The sequence below is a fragment of the Anoplopoma fimbria genome, chromosome 1 (genome assembly GCF_027596085.1).
Source record: "Anoplopoma fimbria isolate UVic2021 breed Golden Eagle Sablefish chromosome 1, Afim_UVic_2022, whole genome shotgun sequence".
Classification (NCBI taxonomy): Eukaryota; Metazoa; Chordata; class Actinopteri; order Perciformes; family Anoplopomatidae; genus Anoplopoma; species Anoplopoma fimbria.
The window spans coordinates 8,312,070-8,330,949 of NC_072449.1; the positions used below are offsets into that span (position 1 = coordinate 8,312,070).

The window sequence follows — 18,880 nt, forward strand, 5'->3', positions numbered from 1 at the left end:
GGGTATTTGGAGTGCCTTCCAACCCCATAAACTGTGAAAAAAAAAAAGACAACCTAGTGAGATTTTTTCTGGGCTGCTTAGATGAGAAAACATGGGATTAAACAAGCCGTTCAGATGTCACATTCAGGCTCATTAGGATATTTCACTAAATGCCAAAAAAGTCAACCAGTAGTTGCATTAGATGTAATAAAGTCATTAGGATTCATCTCCTGGAGAACATGAATGTTGTTGAGATGTTTCAGTCTGAACCAAAGGCTGACAAACTGACAGATAGACATTTCCATCCAGCTAGCATGGCTAAGAGTTCTCAAAGCATACTGAGAACTTCATACTGTACATATGGTATGTTTAACATGCCGACACATCATCCAGTGTGTCCAAAGCCATCCATCTGATGAGGGCGGAGGTCTAAGGGCCCCCTGGGACCTGGGGACTTACAAGGGGTATTGTTTGCAGTGTGAGTCACTCTGTATGTACATCAGTGTGTAGCACGGGGCAAAGTTCGCACTGAGTTTGGTAATATTTAACAGGACAGTTTTGGGTAACATGGCTGAGCACCAGGAGTGTTGAAGGTGCAGCATTGTTGACATGTTTCCACGGCGTGTGACACGGCGTTGATCCACAGAGACGCCAAACTGAGGTGAGTCAGATAAACACAGTGGTGTTGATGGTTATTTACTGCTCAAACAATTAGAACTTTACTCAGGAGGTATTGCTTCATGCTGAGTGTGAAAGAAATGGTTGAGACAGGTGCACAAGTTATTTATATACAAGATCTGAGGGATCTTACTGGGTAACTTTGGGTCTCTAAACGAGTAATCCTACTCTGACCTGAATTCAAATTTAGCTGAAACTCTTTCACTTTTACTACAATATGATTTGTTGTAAAATTATCAGCTGGATATCTCAAATTGTTCTCCAGCTGAATAAAAACAAATCTTAAATCATTCTTTTTCATCCTCCAAAGTTTATCCTAATTTTACTAAAGTATCTTTGCTCCCTGTCTACAAATGGCAAACAGTGACAGTGACTTTTCATTTGAAAACAAGGCAATAATTTGTGTTTGTATCATTTGGGAAGCATCTCAACAACTCTTTACTCTTTTGACCTGATCTTGAGAAGGTAATTAATGCTTTAATGTCATCTTGGTTGATTTCAGGGTATAGCCAAAAAACTATGTCTCACCTTCAGCTAGTGCAAAATACAGCTGCTCCGATTTGAACTAATATAGAAGACAAGACCACATTAGCCCAATCCCGAAATGTTTGAATCCTGACTCAACCATGTAAAGCACTGGATAAATAAAGTTCATTATGATGATTATTATTATCACCAGTGGATTTGAAACAAGGAAATAGTAAACAGATGATCGTTTTGCATATAAAAACTGTATTAATGTTTTATAACTCTTAATAGTTTCAGTTAACTTCACTTCTTGAGTTTTAAATATGGAAAAATATATACAATTCATAAATGTGTTGTGCAAACAGTAGAAGAAAAGAAAATATCAACATATTAATGGCATATTAATGGCATGCACTTTTTATCGCAAAGATTTCACGGCAGGACATTCCCATAACAAATCAATAGACTACCTCAATTCTGTTACATTTAGTGTAACTAACACAGGTTGGTTATATTTTATTGCATTGCTTAATTTTGGTGTCAGCGAATAAATAGAGTTTTATGACGTTTGTAATACCATGAATGCACAAGAATGAGTTAAGCATATAATTAAAAAAATAATAACTAATTTGAAATCTAACAAAAATAAAGGATTCATGAAGATTTTATTAAAAGGTAAACTCAAATATTAGATTTCTATGGAAATGTCATCTTGGGTTTTATAGAAGATTTATGAATAGGACATTCATATTTTATAGGCTTTTTTAAAAACAAGACTACAGCCATGCTAGCAGCTCTGAGATACCTTACTTAGTCACATTGGTGCTATGAGCTAAATGCTAACATCTGCATGCTAACATGCTCATATTGACATTGTTAACATGCAGATCTTTATCAGGTTTAGTGTTTACCAAGTTTTTACATCTTAGTGAGCATGTTACCAACATTTTTAGCCCTCAACACAGGTTTATGGATATGTGACCACATTTCAAGGCAATCAATCCAGAAGTTCAGATATTTCAGTCAGGACCAAAGTTGTGGACTAACAGAAAGACATTTCTAGTTAAAGCACTGTTGCTAGCACGGCTGAAGATTTAAGATTATGATAATAAATTCAATTCTGTTTTGTTTCTTGACAATTCAGCATTGAACAATGGATTGACTGGATCGACTGTTTTAACCATGGACATCTTTTATCTGTTCGTGCTCCTACTTTCATGCAGGATTCAAGGTGAGAGTTCAGTTCAGCACCAAACAAACAGCTCTTTTGGTTACAGATGCATCACAGAGGACAGTGATGTGCTTGTTCTAACGGCCCCATTCAGGGCCGTGGTGTACTTATTTGTGGCACCACTCAGATTAAACCCACAATCTAATCAGAGGGCTTAATGACCTATCTGCTCCTTATAGTACATTCTCTTCAGAATAGCTTAGTTTAGTTTATTTGATATGGCCATCACAGTAGCATTAGCATTGTAACCTACATTTATGCCACAAGACCAGATGCACTGCGTTTAGTGTTTGTAAGGATAAGCTTATTTACAACACCTGTCCACATCTGCCTATCTAGTTAACAGTGAGATGAAGCCAGTGGTCAGTGGGCTTCAGAGTTATTGGGTCATGGTCCCAATAGGAGCATGCACAAATTATGCTTATGATATTTCTCAGGCCTAGTTTCCTAAACAGATGCTCAATTTATGATTCTGCATGCTCCATGGCTTTATCAAACTCTGCAGGTTACCGTTTAAATGTTTACCCTGCAGAATGATGCATTGGCCTTTTGCCAACAGATTCAGATGAATTTACACTCTACCTACTTTTGTTAGTAATTCATCCCTAAATCCTACTTACCCTCATTCGTGCATCCGTCCGAACCACCAATCTCCATCTGGACAGCCAGAGTAAGAAGCAGTTTAAAGGAGTCGTTTCATTCTCTTTCTTTGTCTCTTTATCCATCAAAGGCTTTCTTTCTTTTCTCTCTTTCTTCCTAACTCGCTCTATCCATGTCTTAAATGTCCTAGGGAAATGACCAAAACAAATGCTCCTGAATTGTTTAGTTTTCTTTGAGCTCACTTAATGTATGCCTCTATTTACTGGTCATTGATTCTCCACCATATTTATGGGTTTCATTTACTGCACCAATTTTAATTCATCCCTCGACAATAAAATGCAAAGTCTCTTCTCAAACAATCTGTGACACCTCCATAATGTATCAGTAATTACCTCGGTATAAATGTGATCTTACTGCATATCCATATTGCATTAATTGTATGTGGTTTGAGAGCATATTTGAAGGAATCAGTTTGCATTGTAAAAGTTATGTTAAATGACCTTATATCCTGTTAAATTTGCATACACAGGCTTCTGTCACTCTAGAAAACTGAAGCATTTTTAATGTTGTTAAACAGTTTGTATTCAGAATATAGATCAGTACAAGTGATTTTCTGATAAGGTTAATAGTGAGTTTGCAAAGCCAGCTTCTTAATTCTAATTGGCCTATCATTACTTTTTAATACTACTGGTCTTATTAGGGCATTTTTGGAAATACAGAATCCCCGCTGGTTGCCTGGCAAACTCACAACAACGGTAGGACTCCAGGAAGCATTCATACATAAAATACTCAAGCACATAACCCCCAGTTTTAGTTTTTGGATTAAACAAACCTAATGCATTAATTAGTGAGCTTCAGATTTGATCTCTTTTGGAGAGTTTCCCTCATTTTCCAGTCTTTGTGCTAAGCTAAGCTAACTGGCTGCTGGCTCTATAGCTACACACTTAGTGTGCAGACATGAAAGTGGTATCCATCTTTTCCTCCAACTCTCGACAAGAAAGCAAGTAAGCTCTTTTCCCAACACGCCAAACTATTTCTTTGAAGTACGTGCAGTGTTAGTAAGTGTTGCTCTGGGAATTTGTATTGTTTCAGTCTCAGTTCAACATGGAAGGACTGATGTGTTTGATGTCTGTCTCCGGCTGCTTTTTAGTAGTCAGAGGTCGGTTGAAGCTGTCCCCTGAAACACTAACCGTCCTGCGAGGAGGAGAGGCCCGGTTCACCTGCAGTACCTCATACAACCCGTGGACCGTTATGGTGTGGCTGCTGAACGGCGAAGCGGTTCTCACCATCTCCAAGGATTCTGGAGTCCTGCCCGCCATCTACCCTAATGTGACGGCCGAAACCAGCACCGTCTCACAGGGAGACAGCTGGGTGTTTGTCCTGAAGAGCACAGAGAGGCACAACCAGGGACAAGTGACCTGTGACCTCCAGGGCATTGATAGGAAAACATCAAGCCTGTTTGTACAAGGTCTGTATGTCCATATGTGTGAGGAGGTACTATGTGCATGTGTCTGTGTATGTATGCATGTGTGTGATTCATTGTAGCAGGAAGGCAGCAAGGAACTGTTTATTTCTGCTGCAGAGAATTTCAAAGGCTTTTTGTGCGGAAAGCTCCACTCAGGGATACTCACATTCTCTTGTATGCACACACACGCAAAGCAGTGAAGGAAACGGAGCAGATGGCAAGTCTCAACTACAACTATTGCAGCGTGAGAGAGAGCAGGAACACCCTGAATTTAACCTTGACGAGGCAAAAAGCACCACGTAAAAAAGAAAAAGAGTTAAATGCAGGGACTACACTAAAGCTGTGTTGATTCCGCCCACCCACACATTGTTGTCTCTACTCAAAAAAAAAAAGTACAAAAGAGTCAGAGACAAAAATGTTGTATCTTGCCTCAACATTCAAGGCGCTCCTACTAATTAAGTGCTGCTGTTTTAATTTTTTCTTGAAATGGCGATTTAAGGATGAAAGTTTTCTGTAAAAGCAGCTGAACAAGTGCCTCAGTGATCCATCACTGTGTATATCAAGGGAGGGGGGTAATCATCTGGGCCTGTGTAGGGGGGGTACAGTTGCCCAGGCAATGTTTGATGGTCTCTGTGACATTGTTGATGACAGTGTGGATGGTGTCAGCGACGGGAATTGATTGGCCCTTCAGATATAAATAGCAGGCGGAAAAGTGCTGGACTCCATGCCAGTCAGAGCCGGCAGCGGAGCAGGATTTACAGGCCGATCTCCTCTCGTCTCCTAAGAGTCAGGACTTTATAAGAAGCAGTAGTTCACTGCAGTTCTGATGATGTCGATATCTCAAGCGCACTGCAGCATTTTGACAAATTGGACTTCCCTGATTGTAATAACAAAAGAAAAAAATGTCTAAACGAGCAAGTTAGAGCAAATTCACTTAAACTGGTCAAACCATTTTCATTTCCACACAAATTAGGGACAGTAAAAAAAAAATTAGGATTGGTGGGGGAGGTCGGAAAAAGGTTAAGCAATTTTTCCCTCTTTACTGAAGGGAGGATAGCAGGGTTTCTTTTTTTTTGGGAGATCATAGAAGGATATTTCAATTTTTACACTTAATTAAAAAGAAGGATCAAAGTTTTAACCGCCCTGTCAAGTTCAAAGACCGCTTGATGAAAAAACGCCACACTTTAAAAGATAATTGACACATGCATCTCTGGGAATATATCTCAAACTAGACAGCAATTTATTACGCCAAAGCTTCAAGACTTGCTGGGACCTGTGCGTCTCTTGACCTTATCATTCAGCTTTGTTCGTATCTGCAAAGTGAACTGAGAACTCAGCTAAAAAAAAACAAAAAAAAAAACTGCGCCGAAACATCCTCTCTGCAAAAAGCGAGAGGATACAAAACCAATGACCCATCGCCTCCAATATATATTACGGAGAGAGCCTCCATTGCTGCCAGTGCCACAAATCCCCTCTGACACATGCGGCCATTAACAGCAATGCATGGTGAATCAGGCCCTCCGGTGTGGATGCAGAGGATCACTATGGCCTGACACAGCTACTGAATTAATTGTGCATCCTGGCACGCCCGGTTAACAGTCAGCAACTCTGCCTGTGATTTGTGTACTGCAGCTTCAAATATACGGTTGGAACAGAGCCACAAATCCGCCGCGGGCCGGGGTGACTCTGTATGCTATCATCCGCACACTTTAATTGTCCAATATGAAGATGATGTGAATATGACAACACAGTCCTGCTTCCTCTTGCTGCTCCTTCTCTGCTTATTTCTCACACACATATACAGCACACACACACACACACACACACACACACACACACACACACACACACACACACACACACACACACACACACACACACACACACACACACACACACACACACACACACACACACACACACACACACACACACACACAGGCCTCCGTTTGAGCAAATCAATACGGTTGCATGCACTGTTGAGTACGAGAGGTTCTGCAGTGAAGGCTGGAGCTGCAGAAAAGTCTTCTATATAAATCAGAGAAGAGTGAACAGTAGAAGAGTAGCAGCACAGCGAGGTCCTCGTTGGAATAAACTCACACCCACACACACACAGTGCATGTGTTATATGCTTTTCATGCAAGACCAACTTTATGCGCATACACAGCAATCCTGCAGACAGACGTGTAAAAGTGTTTAAATGCTGCCCTCAGTAATTTCCCCTCTGAGGACCCCTGCTGAAGAATCAGTGGAATTAGAGTTAGCTGAGGGCTCTCTGCCTCACACAGTCTGCCAGAGCAGCCAAAAGTCTTCAGAGTTTTCCTACTGTGATTAACCAACCTTGTGAAACCTTATTTCAGGGATCACTTAAACGGGAGCTTTGGGAGAGAGTGCTGATGTCGTTCCTTTCACTATTCAAATCTATCAATCTGCCATGATCGCCCGGAGTCCCTCATCAGTCAGTGCAAATGAGGCTGCTGGTTCTCCGCCAACCTTCATTCAATGGTGCAGAGGAGCAGCCAGAGTCCACTCTTTTAGAAATGGAATGGTACGATGTTTATGACACCAAATCAGGCATCAAATAAAAGTCCCAGGGGGAAATAGGGAAAGCCAATAAAGAGTACAAAACAGCTGAGGATTTGAACCTAAATCAACACAACGACACGTCATTGGCTTAGACAAAGCACCGAAGCTTCTGTAATTATCTTTCTGTCTGTAGCAATTGTCTGTTGCATCCACCGCCTTTCATTCTGCCCCAGACAATGGACTTCACATATGAGATACTGTATCTCCCAGGGGCCTTAAGTGGTTTATTTGGCTGGCAGGGAAGGCGATGAAGGGGGAAAGAGGAGAGGGATTCGTCAGGCAATTGAGACTTTGAGACACGCCATCAATCGCCCGGGACGAATGAAATCCGTCTTTAGTAAGAGAGCAGGCGGATTGGAGAGGTGATGCTCACCTTTGGGTGCAGATGTGTTGGATGCAACAACATGCATTTTAAACGGAAATTCATGGAGTCCTACCCGATGTTGATATTCATAAACTTACTCACACTCATGCATCTACAGGAATATACACAAGTACATATACATGCATGCATGCATATTAATAAGCAACGTTTGTGATTGTGGTTGCAGAAAAGGGCAGCGTGAAAATCACTGGGGACGACAAGTTGGCTTTTAAGGGTCAGCCGGTCCGGTTTGAATGCCAAGCAGCAGGATGGTTTCCTTCACCCACTCTGCAATGGCAGGTGAATGACAAAAAGGTGAGTGCATACATCCTTCTCACTACGTCATTTTTAGAGCTTAGGAAAGGATTTTATATGATTAAACACTCATTAAGTTCAAGGTGTAGTGTTGAAACTCTACATTTAGACACACACATAGAGGAATGAAGTGACCAGGCACTCAAAACACAAGAAAAACTGTTTTATCAGCTGTTATCCAAATACAGTCAGTACAATGCACTCAATTGCATTTGGTTTGTGACAATACAATAGGCAGAGAAGGGATTTTTTTGTTTCTGACCAAATTCACAGACCTCATTGTGATCATTTCAGCTCAAAACCACTTTCTTTTCAAGTATCCCTGAAAAAATGGTAGAGTCTCTAATGTAGTGCCTGTGCAGAGAAGGTGCATTTGCAGGTGAATTATTCTTTTAGGCTTTCTGATGGGAGAAAGTGGCCTAAAAACTCTTCCGTCAGATTGTCACGGTGAGAAATGGACTGCTTTAACAAATGTCCAAACAAAGTCTAGCGATTATCATGTCATTATATCTGGAACGATTGTTGCTGTGGAATTTTCTCAAGTTCAATGTTTTGATGCTAAGTACCATAAACCAAATGGTATGAGCTTTATAATACTGGTGTGAATGTGAACTACAGCCACACTGATCATCTGCTGAATTAAGTGTTTTAATCGGCTGAACAAATCCAAAACAGATCTGTCATCTCCAAAAAATTATAACAATAATAATATATTTTTTTTAACTCAGGAATTTAAAAACAAACATGGTCACAGCATCGACTGTATTACAAGAAGAACAAAAATACTGTTTCTTTAAATACAGCTCTGCTTTGAGTATTTACAGAATAACTGCACAACTAATTATCACTCTCTCTCTCTCTGGGGATTGGAATGGAGGCGAGCCGGGGCGAATACAACATCAGCACTGAAGAGTCGGGGAAGAGCCTCTTCACCGTAACCAGCAACCTCAGCGTCACGGCAACGAGGAGCTCTCGTGTGGCCTGTCTGGCCTCTGTGTCTGCCCTCCCCACACCACTGCAGAGCAGCATCCATCTGACAGTGGGTGAGAGGAAGCCGCCGGCGTGTTTTGCATTAACTAACATACACGCACAGTGCGTCTTTGTTCTGTCCTAGTTTAGTTTTCTGTATTTACATTCATTCTCTCTCTTTAAATGTTCTCTCTTATGTGTTTCACTTTTTTCCTTTCTTTTTTTCCCTGTCCCTTTCTCTCTTTTGGGAAGCCTGTGAATCATCACTGAGCATTAATATTGAAGAGGAGAGGGGAACAGAAAAGAGCTGCCAGATGCAACACTGCATTAGTTTGCATCACAAGAGCAAACCTCTCTAAGGCCCCTAAATACAAACACTACATTATTATCTTAGTACTGTTCCATTTTGTAGTTGTAACATCCGCTCGGAGCAGCTTCCCCATCAGCGAACGCCCCTCATGCATACTTCAGCATATTAAAACGGGAGATTGAACACAGCTTTCTTTACACTGTGTCTGCAAATCTGTAATTGAATTGCAAGGTAACCACACTGCTTCAGCGCTTCTTTACCGTCACACTGATGTGACCTTTTTTTTTTCTCCTCAGTTGCAGAGGTGGTGCAGGATGGAGACGACTGCACGCTCCTTCTGGCAGTAACGGGCTCCCTCGCTGCTCTTCTGCTGCTGCTCCTCCTGCTCTGCATCTGCATCGTCCTCTGGCACAGACAAAAGAGACAAGCAAGTATGCACTTTTCTCCTACTTCAATTGCTTTAGGTGAAGAAAAAAATAAAAAACGTCACCTCCCCCTCCAGTCCAGAAGCTGTGATTAAAGTATAATGAAGAAGAGGGGCGGTTACACGCTGTGACTCAGCGCTGCCCCATGCTGGCCTTCACCAAGGACACGCTATATATTTTCTGACAAAGGCAGAACATTAGTTGTCAGCACAGAGCTTCTTCTTCTCAGGAGACGGCAATAGCACAAAGGTTAGATAAGTATTTGGACTGTATGACTGCAGGGGTTGGGGGTTTGAATCCCAGACAAAACTGGGACAAATCGTCAGGAGGAAGGACTATTAATGCTCACCCTGAATAATTACTGCAGAGGTGAACCTGAGCGAGACAATTCACCAGTTAAACAGCAATTAAAGTAACTTTAGTGAGTAGCTTTAACTGAAATGAATTAGCATGTTTCTTTCTGCTTACAACATACATATCTGTCTTGTTCTCGTCTTTGAGGATAAAAATAGAATTTCCGCCTCGCTATTGTTTGCTCAAGTTGCACTTTACTTCAGTGTCTGTCCAACATCTCATCACTTCATTTTATCCTATACGCCATTGTGTGAAATTTTCATAATTGGCATATGAATTCTTGAATGATGGAAGAAAAGGAGTTTTATGTGGTAACAGTGGCCTTTGACCTCCAAATTCTAATGTCTGTCAGAAGTAAAGTAACAACTTCCCTCAACGCGTTTTGGAGATATCGAATTTTTATTGGCTTTGTCTAACAGATACCCAAACCCAAAGCCAAAAACATAATGCCTCTGGCCAAGGCTGTCACAGGCAAGGAGGAATGATAATCATCAAGTTTGAACTTTGTGCTATTGTACTTTTTAATGATGTCTTCTATCAAATACCAGCCAGGAAACAGTGCTTCCACTTTAATGGACTGGTGGTCTTTACTCTACTGGTGCATGATTTAATGAAGATGTTACAGGATGTTGAAGGATGATAGGTAAAAAAAAAAACTGAATTGAGTGTCATTTGGATATAAAAAGTGACCATGTTCCAGTCCTTGGTTTGTATCATAACCCCGTCAGTTGGCCTGATGAAGGCCGATGAGACATGCAGATGAGTTGACAGTAGTTTAGTGGGAATGTGGCGACCTTGGACAAGCTATCAACCTGTGTGTGGAAAGGATTACAGCTGTTGGTACAATGGCAGAAAATTAACCTTGGGGAACATTAACGTCCTGACTCACACCTGGTTTCTGCCAGATGAGTCAGTATGTTTGACTATTACACAGTTTACACATCAAGCATTTGGACAAAAATTGTTCTGTAGATTAAAATATAAAACTAGTGAGGGGATAGTTCAAAACATGGCTTTTGAGAAAGGGACTGAATGTTTGGCCTGTGGTTTTGCTGCTCTCTGGTTTAGATTAATTCTAATGAATGTGTGGTTTAAATAGTTAATAGTTAATAGTTTTACTTCTGGAAAAAGGTTTCAGCCACTTCTTCTACCACGGCCAAAACCAACATTGCTAGTAAGAGAAAGAATGAACAGTGAAGCAAGACAGCGTTTTCTTGGGCCCCGAAATAAATACGCCCTTGAAAAACACCAAAGTCGCAGTTATTCACGGTCAGAAACATCGGTGACATACACTTGGACGTAGATGGACGGAATTTGTGGCTGAGATGACAAAGAGTCGCAGAACTTACCCACAGAGGCGACAAGCTTAGCGCCGGAAAAGGAGGTGAAAATTAGTTTATCCTACCAGGAGTCTCATTTCCATCACTGTGGATCAGAGCGAGAGCGAGAATGTGATTACTGCAGAGTCCTCTGTCCCAGGAATGAATACAGATTGTGACCTTTTCCACTAAAGACAAAAGCCAGATGTTAATAGGTGTTAGTGGGTTTTTTGTTCAGTGGGAAAGGGGTTTAGAATACTCCAAAACTCACTATTTAACATATTGTATCCAATTTGTCTTTTTTATGCCCAGGTTTTGTACCGATTAAACAATAAATGTTAGTCAATAAGCTTAAAGAGAGTTAGTAGGTGTATTTTGTTTCCTTTAGACAGAGACAGGCTAACTGCTAAGCTAAGCTAAATAATTGCTAGCTGTAGTTTACATTACTCTTCTCATTTAACTCTCTGCAAAAAAAGCCACCGAACATAATTTCCAAAATGTTGAACCACTCCTTTAAGACATACATGTTGAATTTTTTGGTTTTTTTAAGTCTAAAGGTGACTAAAGCAGTACTGAAATGCATTGCTCAGGAAATTCTACAAAGCCAATCACAGTTCTAAGGGTTTAAAACCACCACAGAGTGAGACAGTTTTACTGCAACTCTATTAGATCTCATAACCCGACCTAGAATATGTGTCACCTCAACAAAACAGAGAGGTCGATGCCTTGGTTAAAAAGTCTGGCCAGGAATGAGGGCTGTTGCAGAGATGTTTCTGGAGTACCATCACCGAGGGGAATCGTTCTATAGCTTGCGGAGCCGGAGGAGGCCTGTTTGTGCGCGATAACAAAAAAGTGGCCCTAAATCACTAATTTAGAAGTCAGCGTAATCCCCCTGACTGATTCTGGACTATTGCAAATCACGGCTATGGTTTAGAGCTGAGGGATTATCACGAAGCAGGTGTGACCTTTCTCCTGCGGCAGCTCATTCTGTACCTGAAACGTATGATACCTTCGTCACCGTCGTCTTTGCAGCTTTTATGCAGCAAAAGAGTTGAGTTTACTTCATGAGGGTTTTTTCACGTGTTAGAGGATGTGGCATGCCTCCAAGCCACTAAGCTCCTCTTTGAGTAATCCACCTCAATGGGGAGTAATGTATGCTTTGTAATTTTCGGGTAAAATAGAAAGGGATCTAACTTTGTCTCCCTCAAAGACTTTGGCCAGCATGACAGCAGGGATTTAAAATATAATGACGAAGGCAATTTCTTTCCCTTTAAAAAGGAGCGGTTTATATGTCTCCTGAGGCAAGCGCCATCTGCACCATTGTTAAATCGCTGTGTTTTTTCGCAGCAGCCAGGAGGACCTTTGGCAAAGACAACCATGAAGCAGAGTTACAAAACTCATTAACACTCAGCTCCAGCTTTCACCGTTACATTACAAACTGACTGGAGGCTATGATATCAGTGCAGGATCCAGAGATAATAAACGGGCGGGACATTTAGGGCTTTCATACTGTTGTAGTGAGCAAGCACAATGGTTCTGTGGTCAATGCTGTGAGAATAATAAAGTTAGCGGCTGACAGCTCATAATAATTCTGTGAACCTAATGCCTCATTTTCTTTCAGAACCGAGCCCAAAGGAGGCAATATGGTAAGATTAAAGAGCTCTTTTTTTCTGGACACCTTTATGCTTCATGAGGCTATTTTCAAACAATACAAACTTTGGATTTTCTCCACTTTCCAAATGAACAAAAATAACTTTAAGATCATGGGAAAGTGACAGACTTGAGGGGAAAGTAGCTGCCAATAATCTGTGAAAAAGGCAGAGAGAGCTCAATTTATACTTTTCATAAGCGAATATAAAGACTCATCCAATCTTTAGTAATACGGGGATTTTTTTTCCTAGAATGAAAGGGCTTTTATTGTTTCTCATTAAAAGAGAAAATCGAAGAATCACAGGCATTAAATAGTCATTAAATTTCGTAACAACTTAATTAAGAATCAAACTGTTGTTAGCTCATTGAAGAAGCAGATATATTACGCATTACTGTTGTCAGCATTTTTTCATGCAGCTGAAACACATGTTATATCTTTCCCAATGAGCACATTGAAGTGAGAGTCTGATAAAAATTGCACGGCAAAATGATGATGTTCATTTTTTATCTGTCAAAGCATTTTATGATGAAAACAATGCAGAGGGCCCCTGATATACTGCAGCTTATTGAGAAAAGAAAATTGTCTGTTCACCACAGCACAGCCTCTCTCAGCTAAAGGTTATCTTTTCCATTGGACTGTTCATTTTGGGTATTTGCAGGTTCGACCAATCAGTGAACGGGAGAAGCTTGGTTGCTGAGGCGACAGGAGGGAAGGTCAACCTGGGATATTCTAGTGAGGGCCACACAGGTGAGAGAGAGACGCATGGTTCAACATGATAATTGTACATCTCAGCTACAACTGTTTAACAACACCGGTGTTGACAGAAGAATATCTGAGTGTACTGACGAATAGTTCACTTTGTTTTGACAAACTGGGGCATTACTATAACTTTACTTACTGCACAGGTAAACACTAAATGAACACTGTTGGGGCTTTTTTTTTACTATTGCCTTTCGAAAATTTCAGCCTAATATAACAGTTTGCACTTTCAAAAATATCTGATAGATGTCAATACATGTTATAAATTATACAATATCGCTTCAGTCATGTGTTAGTTTTATCTTTACATTTTTGCCAACCATTTTTGAATGCATGACACACATTGTTTTGATTTTTTGAAGTGTTTTTAAACACGGTCTTAAAAGTTGCACGAGTTGTGTAATTCATCACATTTAACTTAAAGTATGTATTAATTATTTTGTCAAAGTTAGATTATGATTGCCCTGTAATGAAGTTTTATTGCAGAATGATTCTCCATAACAATAATGTTACTTTATAAAAAGTTACGCTTGATGTTCACTGTGATGGATTGCACAACTTAAGCACGATTCAAGAGTCTGTTTATGAATATTCATGTTGTATGGAAATGTTAGGAAGCCAATGGATGTCTGGAGTAGTAGAAATAAATCAACTGAACTGATTTGTCAAACCCTTCAGCCTGGTTTGCAAAATGGTTAGCTGTAATATTAAGTATACATGGAAGACAAACCTGTTAAGTCATAGCTGGCTGTTGTAACTGTTGAGCAGCCAAGAACCAGATAATATGGGGTTTTAAAATCAAGATCTTTTCTAATTCAGACATAAAAGAAATATAGATTTAAACTCAGGATGCTGTATTTATTTGGTAAACATATATGACACCAGAGCCACTAAATCACCTGATCCCTCTTATTTTTGCCGAGGTCAGCTTTCAGTACAAAGTGGGCTGTAGCTGGTCAGAGGGACTGTGAGGTTAGATCAGGCTAAATTGCTGTTTTTCACCCTGCAGGTGAGCTAAGCATGGAAACTCGTAGGCAGGAGGACTTTGTCAGCTTTCACAAGGTAAGATAGAGAAGGTGGGATGGCAGAGAGAGAGAGAGAGAGAGAGAGAGAGAGAGGGAGAGAGACTGTAGCTGAATAATGCACCCATTCATTCTGAGGTCTCCCATGGGAACAACAACAAACTGCACTGCCATACTGTTGCACCTCTCTACTCTTCTCCCAATCAGACAGTTTGATGAGGAATAACATGCTTTCTGGCACGGCGCCACAAAATGCCATCAGCACTATTTTTTTAAGCTTACACAGGGCACTAAAGTGGCGCCATCATCATCATCATCATCGACTTCATCATCTAAATAACGAGAAGATCTCAAGGTGTACATGCTGGCATGGACTTAACTGAGACAAACATTGAGAAAATGTTCTGCCTGTAAATATTGCCATTGCTCTGATATGATTCTTGCCTTGGTAGTCAATGGTTACGGAGCATTTTTCGGCCTTGGGACCTTTGTTGCAAGTCATACCCCCCCCCCACACCTATACAAAAAATAAAGGCAAAAATGATCTCACCTGATTATGGCCTGCCAATATGGATGAGGCAATCGTGTCACAGGGGGTTTTCTCTACCTTTCCTGTAATCGAGGAATAGATTGTTATATTGCTATGAATATATACTGGATTGATATCTTGATATCTTGTCCTGGTATCTAATAATGAATAATAACGGAGGAGGGACATGTGTTTCCTTCTGTACTGGTGTATGTTGCCTCTTTTCCCAATTACGTCTGATGTAGAGCAGCTCTGTCCTGAGGTCACAAGTTCAGTTCTGATTCGCTGTATTTGGAAGTAATGAGTTTGAGTTTGGTAATAGGATTGCCTTATCTGCAGGGACTAAAGGTGGAGGAGAGTTTGAGGATTTTAAAGCAGTAGTTGTCCTCCAGTCGTCCTCAGATATGTCTCTGTGTGATTGTGCACTGGACTGTTTGGCAACTACGATGCATAAAAAGCCTCCACAGCGTCACTGCTGCTGTAGGAGAAAAGTTTCAGGACAGGAATCTCTGTGTTTGTCGTCACTCTACAGTGCTGGTGTATTGTCACTAAAAACCTAAATTTGACGTTGTGCCACAGGTCCCTGATGTCGTGTCCTCCAGCAGCCTGTCTCTACACAGTGAGAACCCGGCCCAGGTGTGTCCATCAGAGGACGGCTCAAGGAATATCAGGAGAATGACCACAGTTTGAATATGTGTCTTATGATATTTGATATAAAAAAATGTGGTGTTAATGAGGTACACTATTGTACAGTGCATTATTTACCGGTGGGCCCCTCACCAGTGTTTGTACGGTATATTTTTTTCATGTTTTTGTAAAGCTAGAAGCTAATGTTATGTGAACTTTGGCTACATGTGTGCAGCACATTATTTCGAAAATATATTGTGATGCCTTTTACCTTTAATGTATCCATAAAAAATGTAAACTGTTTTGAGAATATACACACAAAAAAGTATTGTTTTTTACATTTTCAATAAATTTTTCTGCTCCTTATGTTCTTGGCTTACATCAGTATATTTTGAACAGCCAGAGTCATTAAGACCAAACAGGATATAGACTACAGTATGTACTTTCATTCAAAAGAAATTACAGCTTATTACAACTTGGATCTCATTTTTTACAGCTTGGGCCATCATTTGGTTTAGATAACATATTACCCACTAAGTTAACAAGATAAAAGCTGGAATAAACCAGAATTATCTTTTAATGCGTTGCCATGTCTTCTCAATGATTATTGTTGGAGAAATAAACATGATTTTAAGAATCAAAGTGACTCTGAGCTGTTGATTGTAATCCATATTCTTACTAGTGTCACAAAAATGTGAAGCATCATTTAAGTCTAATCCTTTTTTCAAGAAAATCCATGCAAGATATGCTTCTTTTTCTGTTTCAAATGTGGTCGCATGTCAAACTCAATAAATTTCCCGGTCATAAAAAGAAAATGGTTTTAAAATACAGTATAAATGGGAAAGGCTGGGGTGTAAATTAACACTATGTGACTGGTGCTGCAGTGAGAACGATGGCTCTCTGCAGTAATGCTTCCAATAACAGATTTATCTCTGTGTGAAGTGGGTGACATAACATTTGCATTTTATAATAGTAAAGGATGGAGGGGAGCAGAATGGTGGAGATGGAGGTATATGTATTGCTGACATTAAAGGAGTTTGCATGCATTAAATAGATGACATGCCTATTGCTGGTGTCTGGGAAAAAATATGTATTTTTTTTAAGAACTGCTGCAGTTTCCTTATCATACCCTTGCAATGTGTTTTACATCCAAGAGAGTGAATGAGCTGGTTCCATGCAAGTTTATTAAATTATTCACAACGTGGGGTTATTAGCATTGTTTGATTATGTCACAATATCTGACAAAAAATAGCTTTTTCTGGAGGGTGATGTGATTCTTTTAGAATTTTTGTATTGTTTCTCACCTCCCACAACGGCTGTAAAAGAAATTACAAATCATGCAACCTGCAGCTTATGTTTTGTTGAATGGGAAATGCACTTTCATTTCACTGAAAGCCAATGCACATTCTGATTCGACCTTTCAGCTTTAGATGTGATATATCTCTGCTGCGGGCAACCTTGATTAGCTGAATATGACTCCAAGCCCAGTGGCTTAAATCTCTGCAAATACAAACACTGCTGAAAACAAATGCAGTCATCTGCAGTGGACTCAATTGTGAAGTTGTATATTTTCATATAATAAGGAATCAGGTGGAGGCCATTGTCAGACTCATCATGGCGGAAAAAATACAAGAACTTTCAAGGACAACTGAGAACAAAGAAGATTAATGAATCGTGGCCCTATTTGACACCCCAGGTCTACTGCCATGCTAGCAGTTCTGCAAGGCTGTTTAGACGCAACAGTAATTTAAGCCAAATGCTAACATTAGTATGCTCACATACTCACATGACAATTTAAAAATGCTATAATTTCAACCATCTTAGTACAGCGTCATACTGTGCTAATATTTGGCAATCAGGGCTAAACACAGAGTCCAGTTGAGACTGTTGGAATGTCAGTAGTTTACCAGGTATTCAGTGATAATCTAAAAAATGTATCTAAATTGAAATTCATCCTAAAGGGACATAAATCAGTATCAAATTTCATGAAAGTTGATCCAATAGTTGTTGAAAGATGTCACTCAAAATCTCACATGAGAACCTCGTGGTGGGGCTAGAGGAAAAGATCTGTACATAATTTAATGGCAATCCATCCAATAGTAGATTGATAGATGCAGTAGAGTCGCGCTGCGAGCCAGACTGAAACCTGATGTGCCAAAAGGCACATTTGTTCGCCACAAACCTTCACACTAGTGCCACTGTTCACAGGGATTTAACGCTGAATACTTACCACAGCACCCTTCAAATGTGCCGCTCTGTTTTGTTCTGACATTGTGTTGAAGCCAGTTCTATCTTGGCTTTCCAGCAAAAGAAACAGATTTATAGGAACTGAACAGAAAGCAAAATAGAATACGCAAAAAAGTCGACGTTTCACAGAAATCTTCCCTTGAATTGTCAGTTTTGTGGTGACAGCATGTACGCTTGCATTATTGAAAAATAGCACGCTGACATGGTTTCCTGCTATTCTCTATCACCAGATGGCTGACACAGATCTTCACTTTGGAAATCACATCTCGCCAGCGAATGTGAGGAAAGTGTTTGTCCTCTCTCTCTGTCTCTCTCTCTTTCTCTATGCTTTCATCGTTGCTGCCTTCTGTTTTTCGTGCACCAAACGCCTGGCATTGAAGCAGCGGGCTATTAAATAAATTAGGTTTCCTCCAGTGGGCCCGACAAAGACAGGCGCAAAATGAGAGGCCTATTACATGACCTGCTTTAGTGTTTTGTTTTCCAGCTTAACCATACCCTTCCCTGGGGCTTACTTAGGGCACTCCATGGGTGTCAGTTACGCTCCACAAAATGGTGCGTTCGTATCGTCTGGAGGCATCTAAAGCTCAGAGAGCCAGCCAGGACCGGTCAGTTTTTTTAGCCTTTCCAACACTGAGGCCTTAACAAGCTCCCATCACTTTCAAAACTTCACAACTGTAGCCATCTTCTGGAGTCGCTGTCACTCAGTCGCCGTCTTTCTCTGCTCCTCCCGCCTGTCACCAGCCGATGTCCTCCTCACGTCATCGTGCGACACTACAGTTACACTGCACATGCACATTCTCGAGTGCCACTCAGGATCTCTTACGTCAACGTACGAACTTCTTCGGTCTGCAAGGGACCAGCTGTCAGTACAGCGGGTATCTCCTACCTCCCTGCATGCATCGCAGAAAATTACCGAGTGGAACGCAACCGTCGGGGACAACGAGGAGAGTCTGCTGCTTGGGTGCAGCTCCCCAGCTTCCTT

At 40.7% G+C, this 18,880-nt stretch overlaps 1 protein-coding gene across 2 annotated transcripts; it reads left to right on the forward strand.

The window, feature by feature from the left end:
- The first annotated feature begins 553 nt into the window (after nucleotides 1–553).
- Nucleotides 554–16,293, forward strand: igsf5b (immunoglobulin superfamily, member 5b). Of its 2 annotated transcripts, XM_054603202.1 has the most exons (10): nucleotides 554–640; nucleotides 2,270–2,356; nucleotides 4,107–4,424; nucleotides 7,559–7,686; nucleotides 8,564–8,729; nucleotides 9,262–9,396; nucleotides 12,685–12,709; nucleotides 13,373–13,461; nucleotides 14,483–14,535; nucleotides 15,604–16,293. In XM_054603202.1, exons 2-10 carry the CDS (start codon nucleotides 2,308–2,310, stop codon nucleotides 15,712–15,714), a joined length of 1,074 nt encoding a protein of 357 aa, XP_054459177.1. In that variant the 5' UTR covers nucleotides 554–640; nucleotides 2,270–2,307; the 3' UTR covers nucleotides 15,715–16,293. The 2 variants fall into 2 exon arrangements, with proteins under 2 accessions (XP_054459177.1, XP_054459184.1); XM_054603209.1 differs by lacking the exon at nucleotides 14,483–14,535 and having other exon boundaries at nucleotides 15,604–15,697.
- Nucleotides 16,294–18,880: the final 2,587 nt, after the last annotated feature.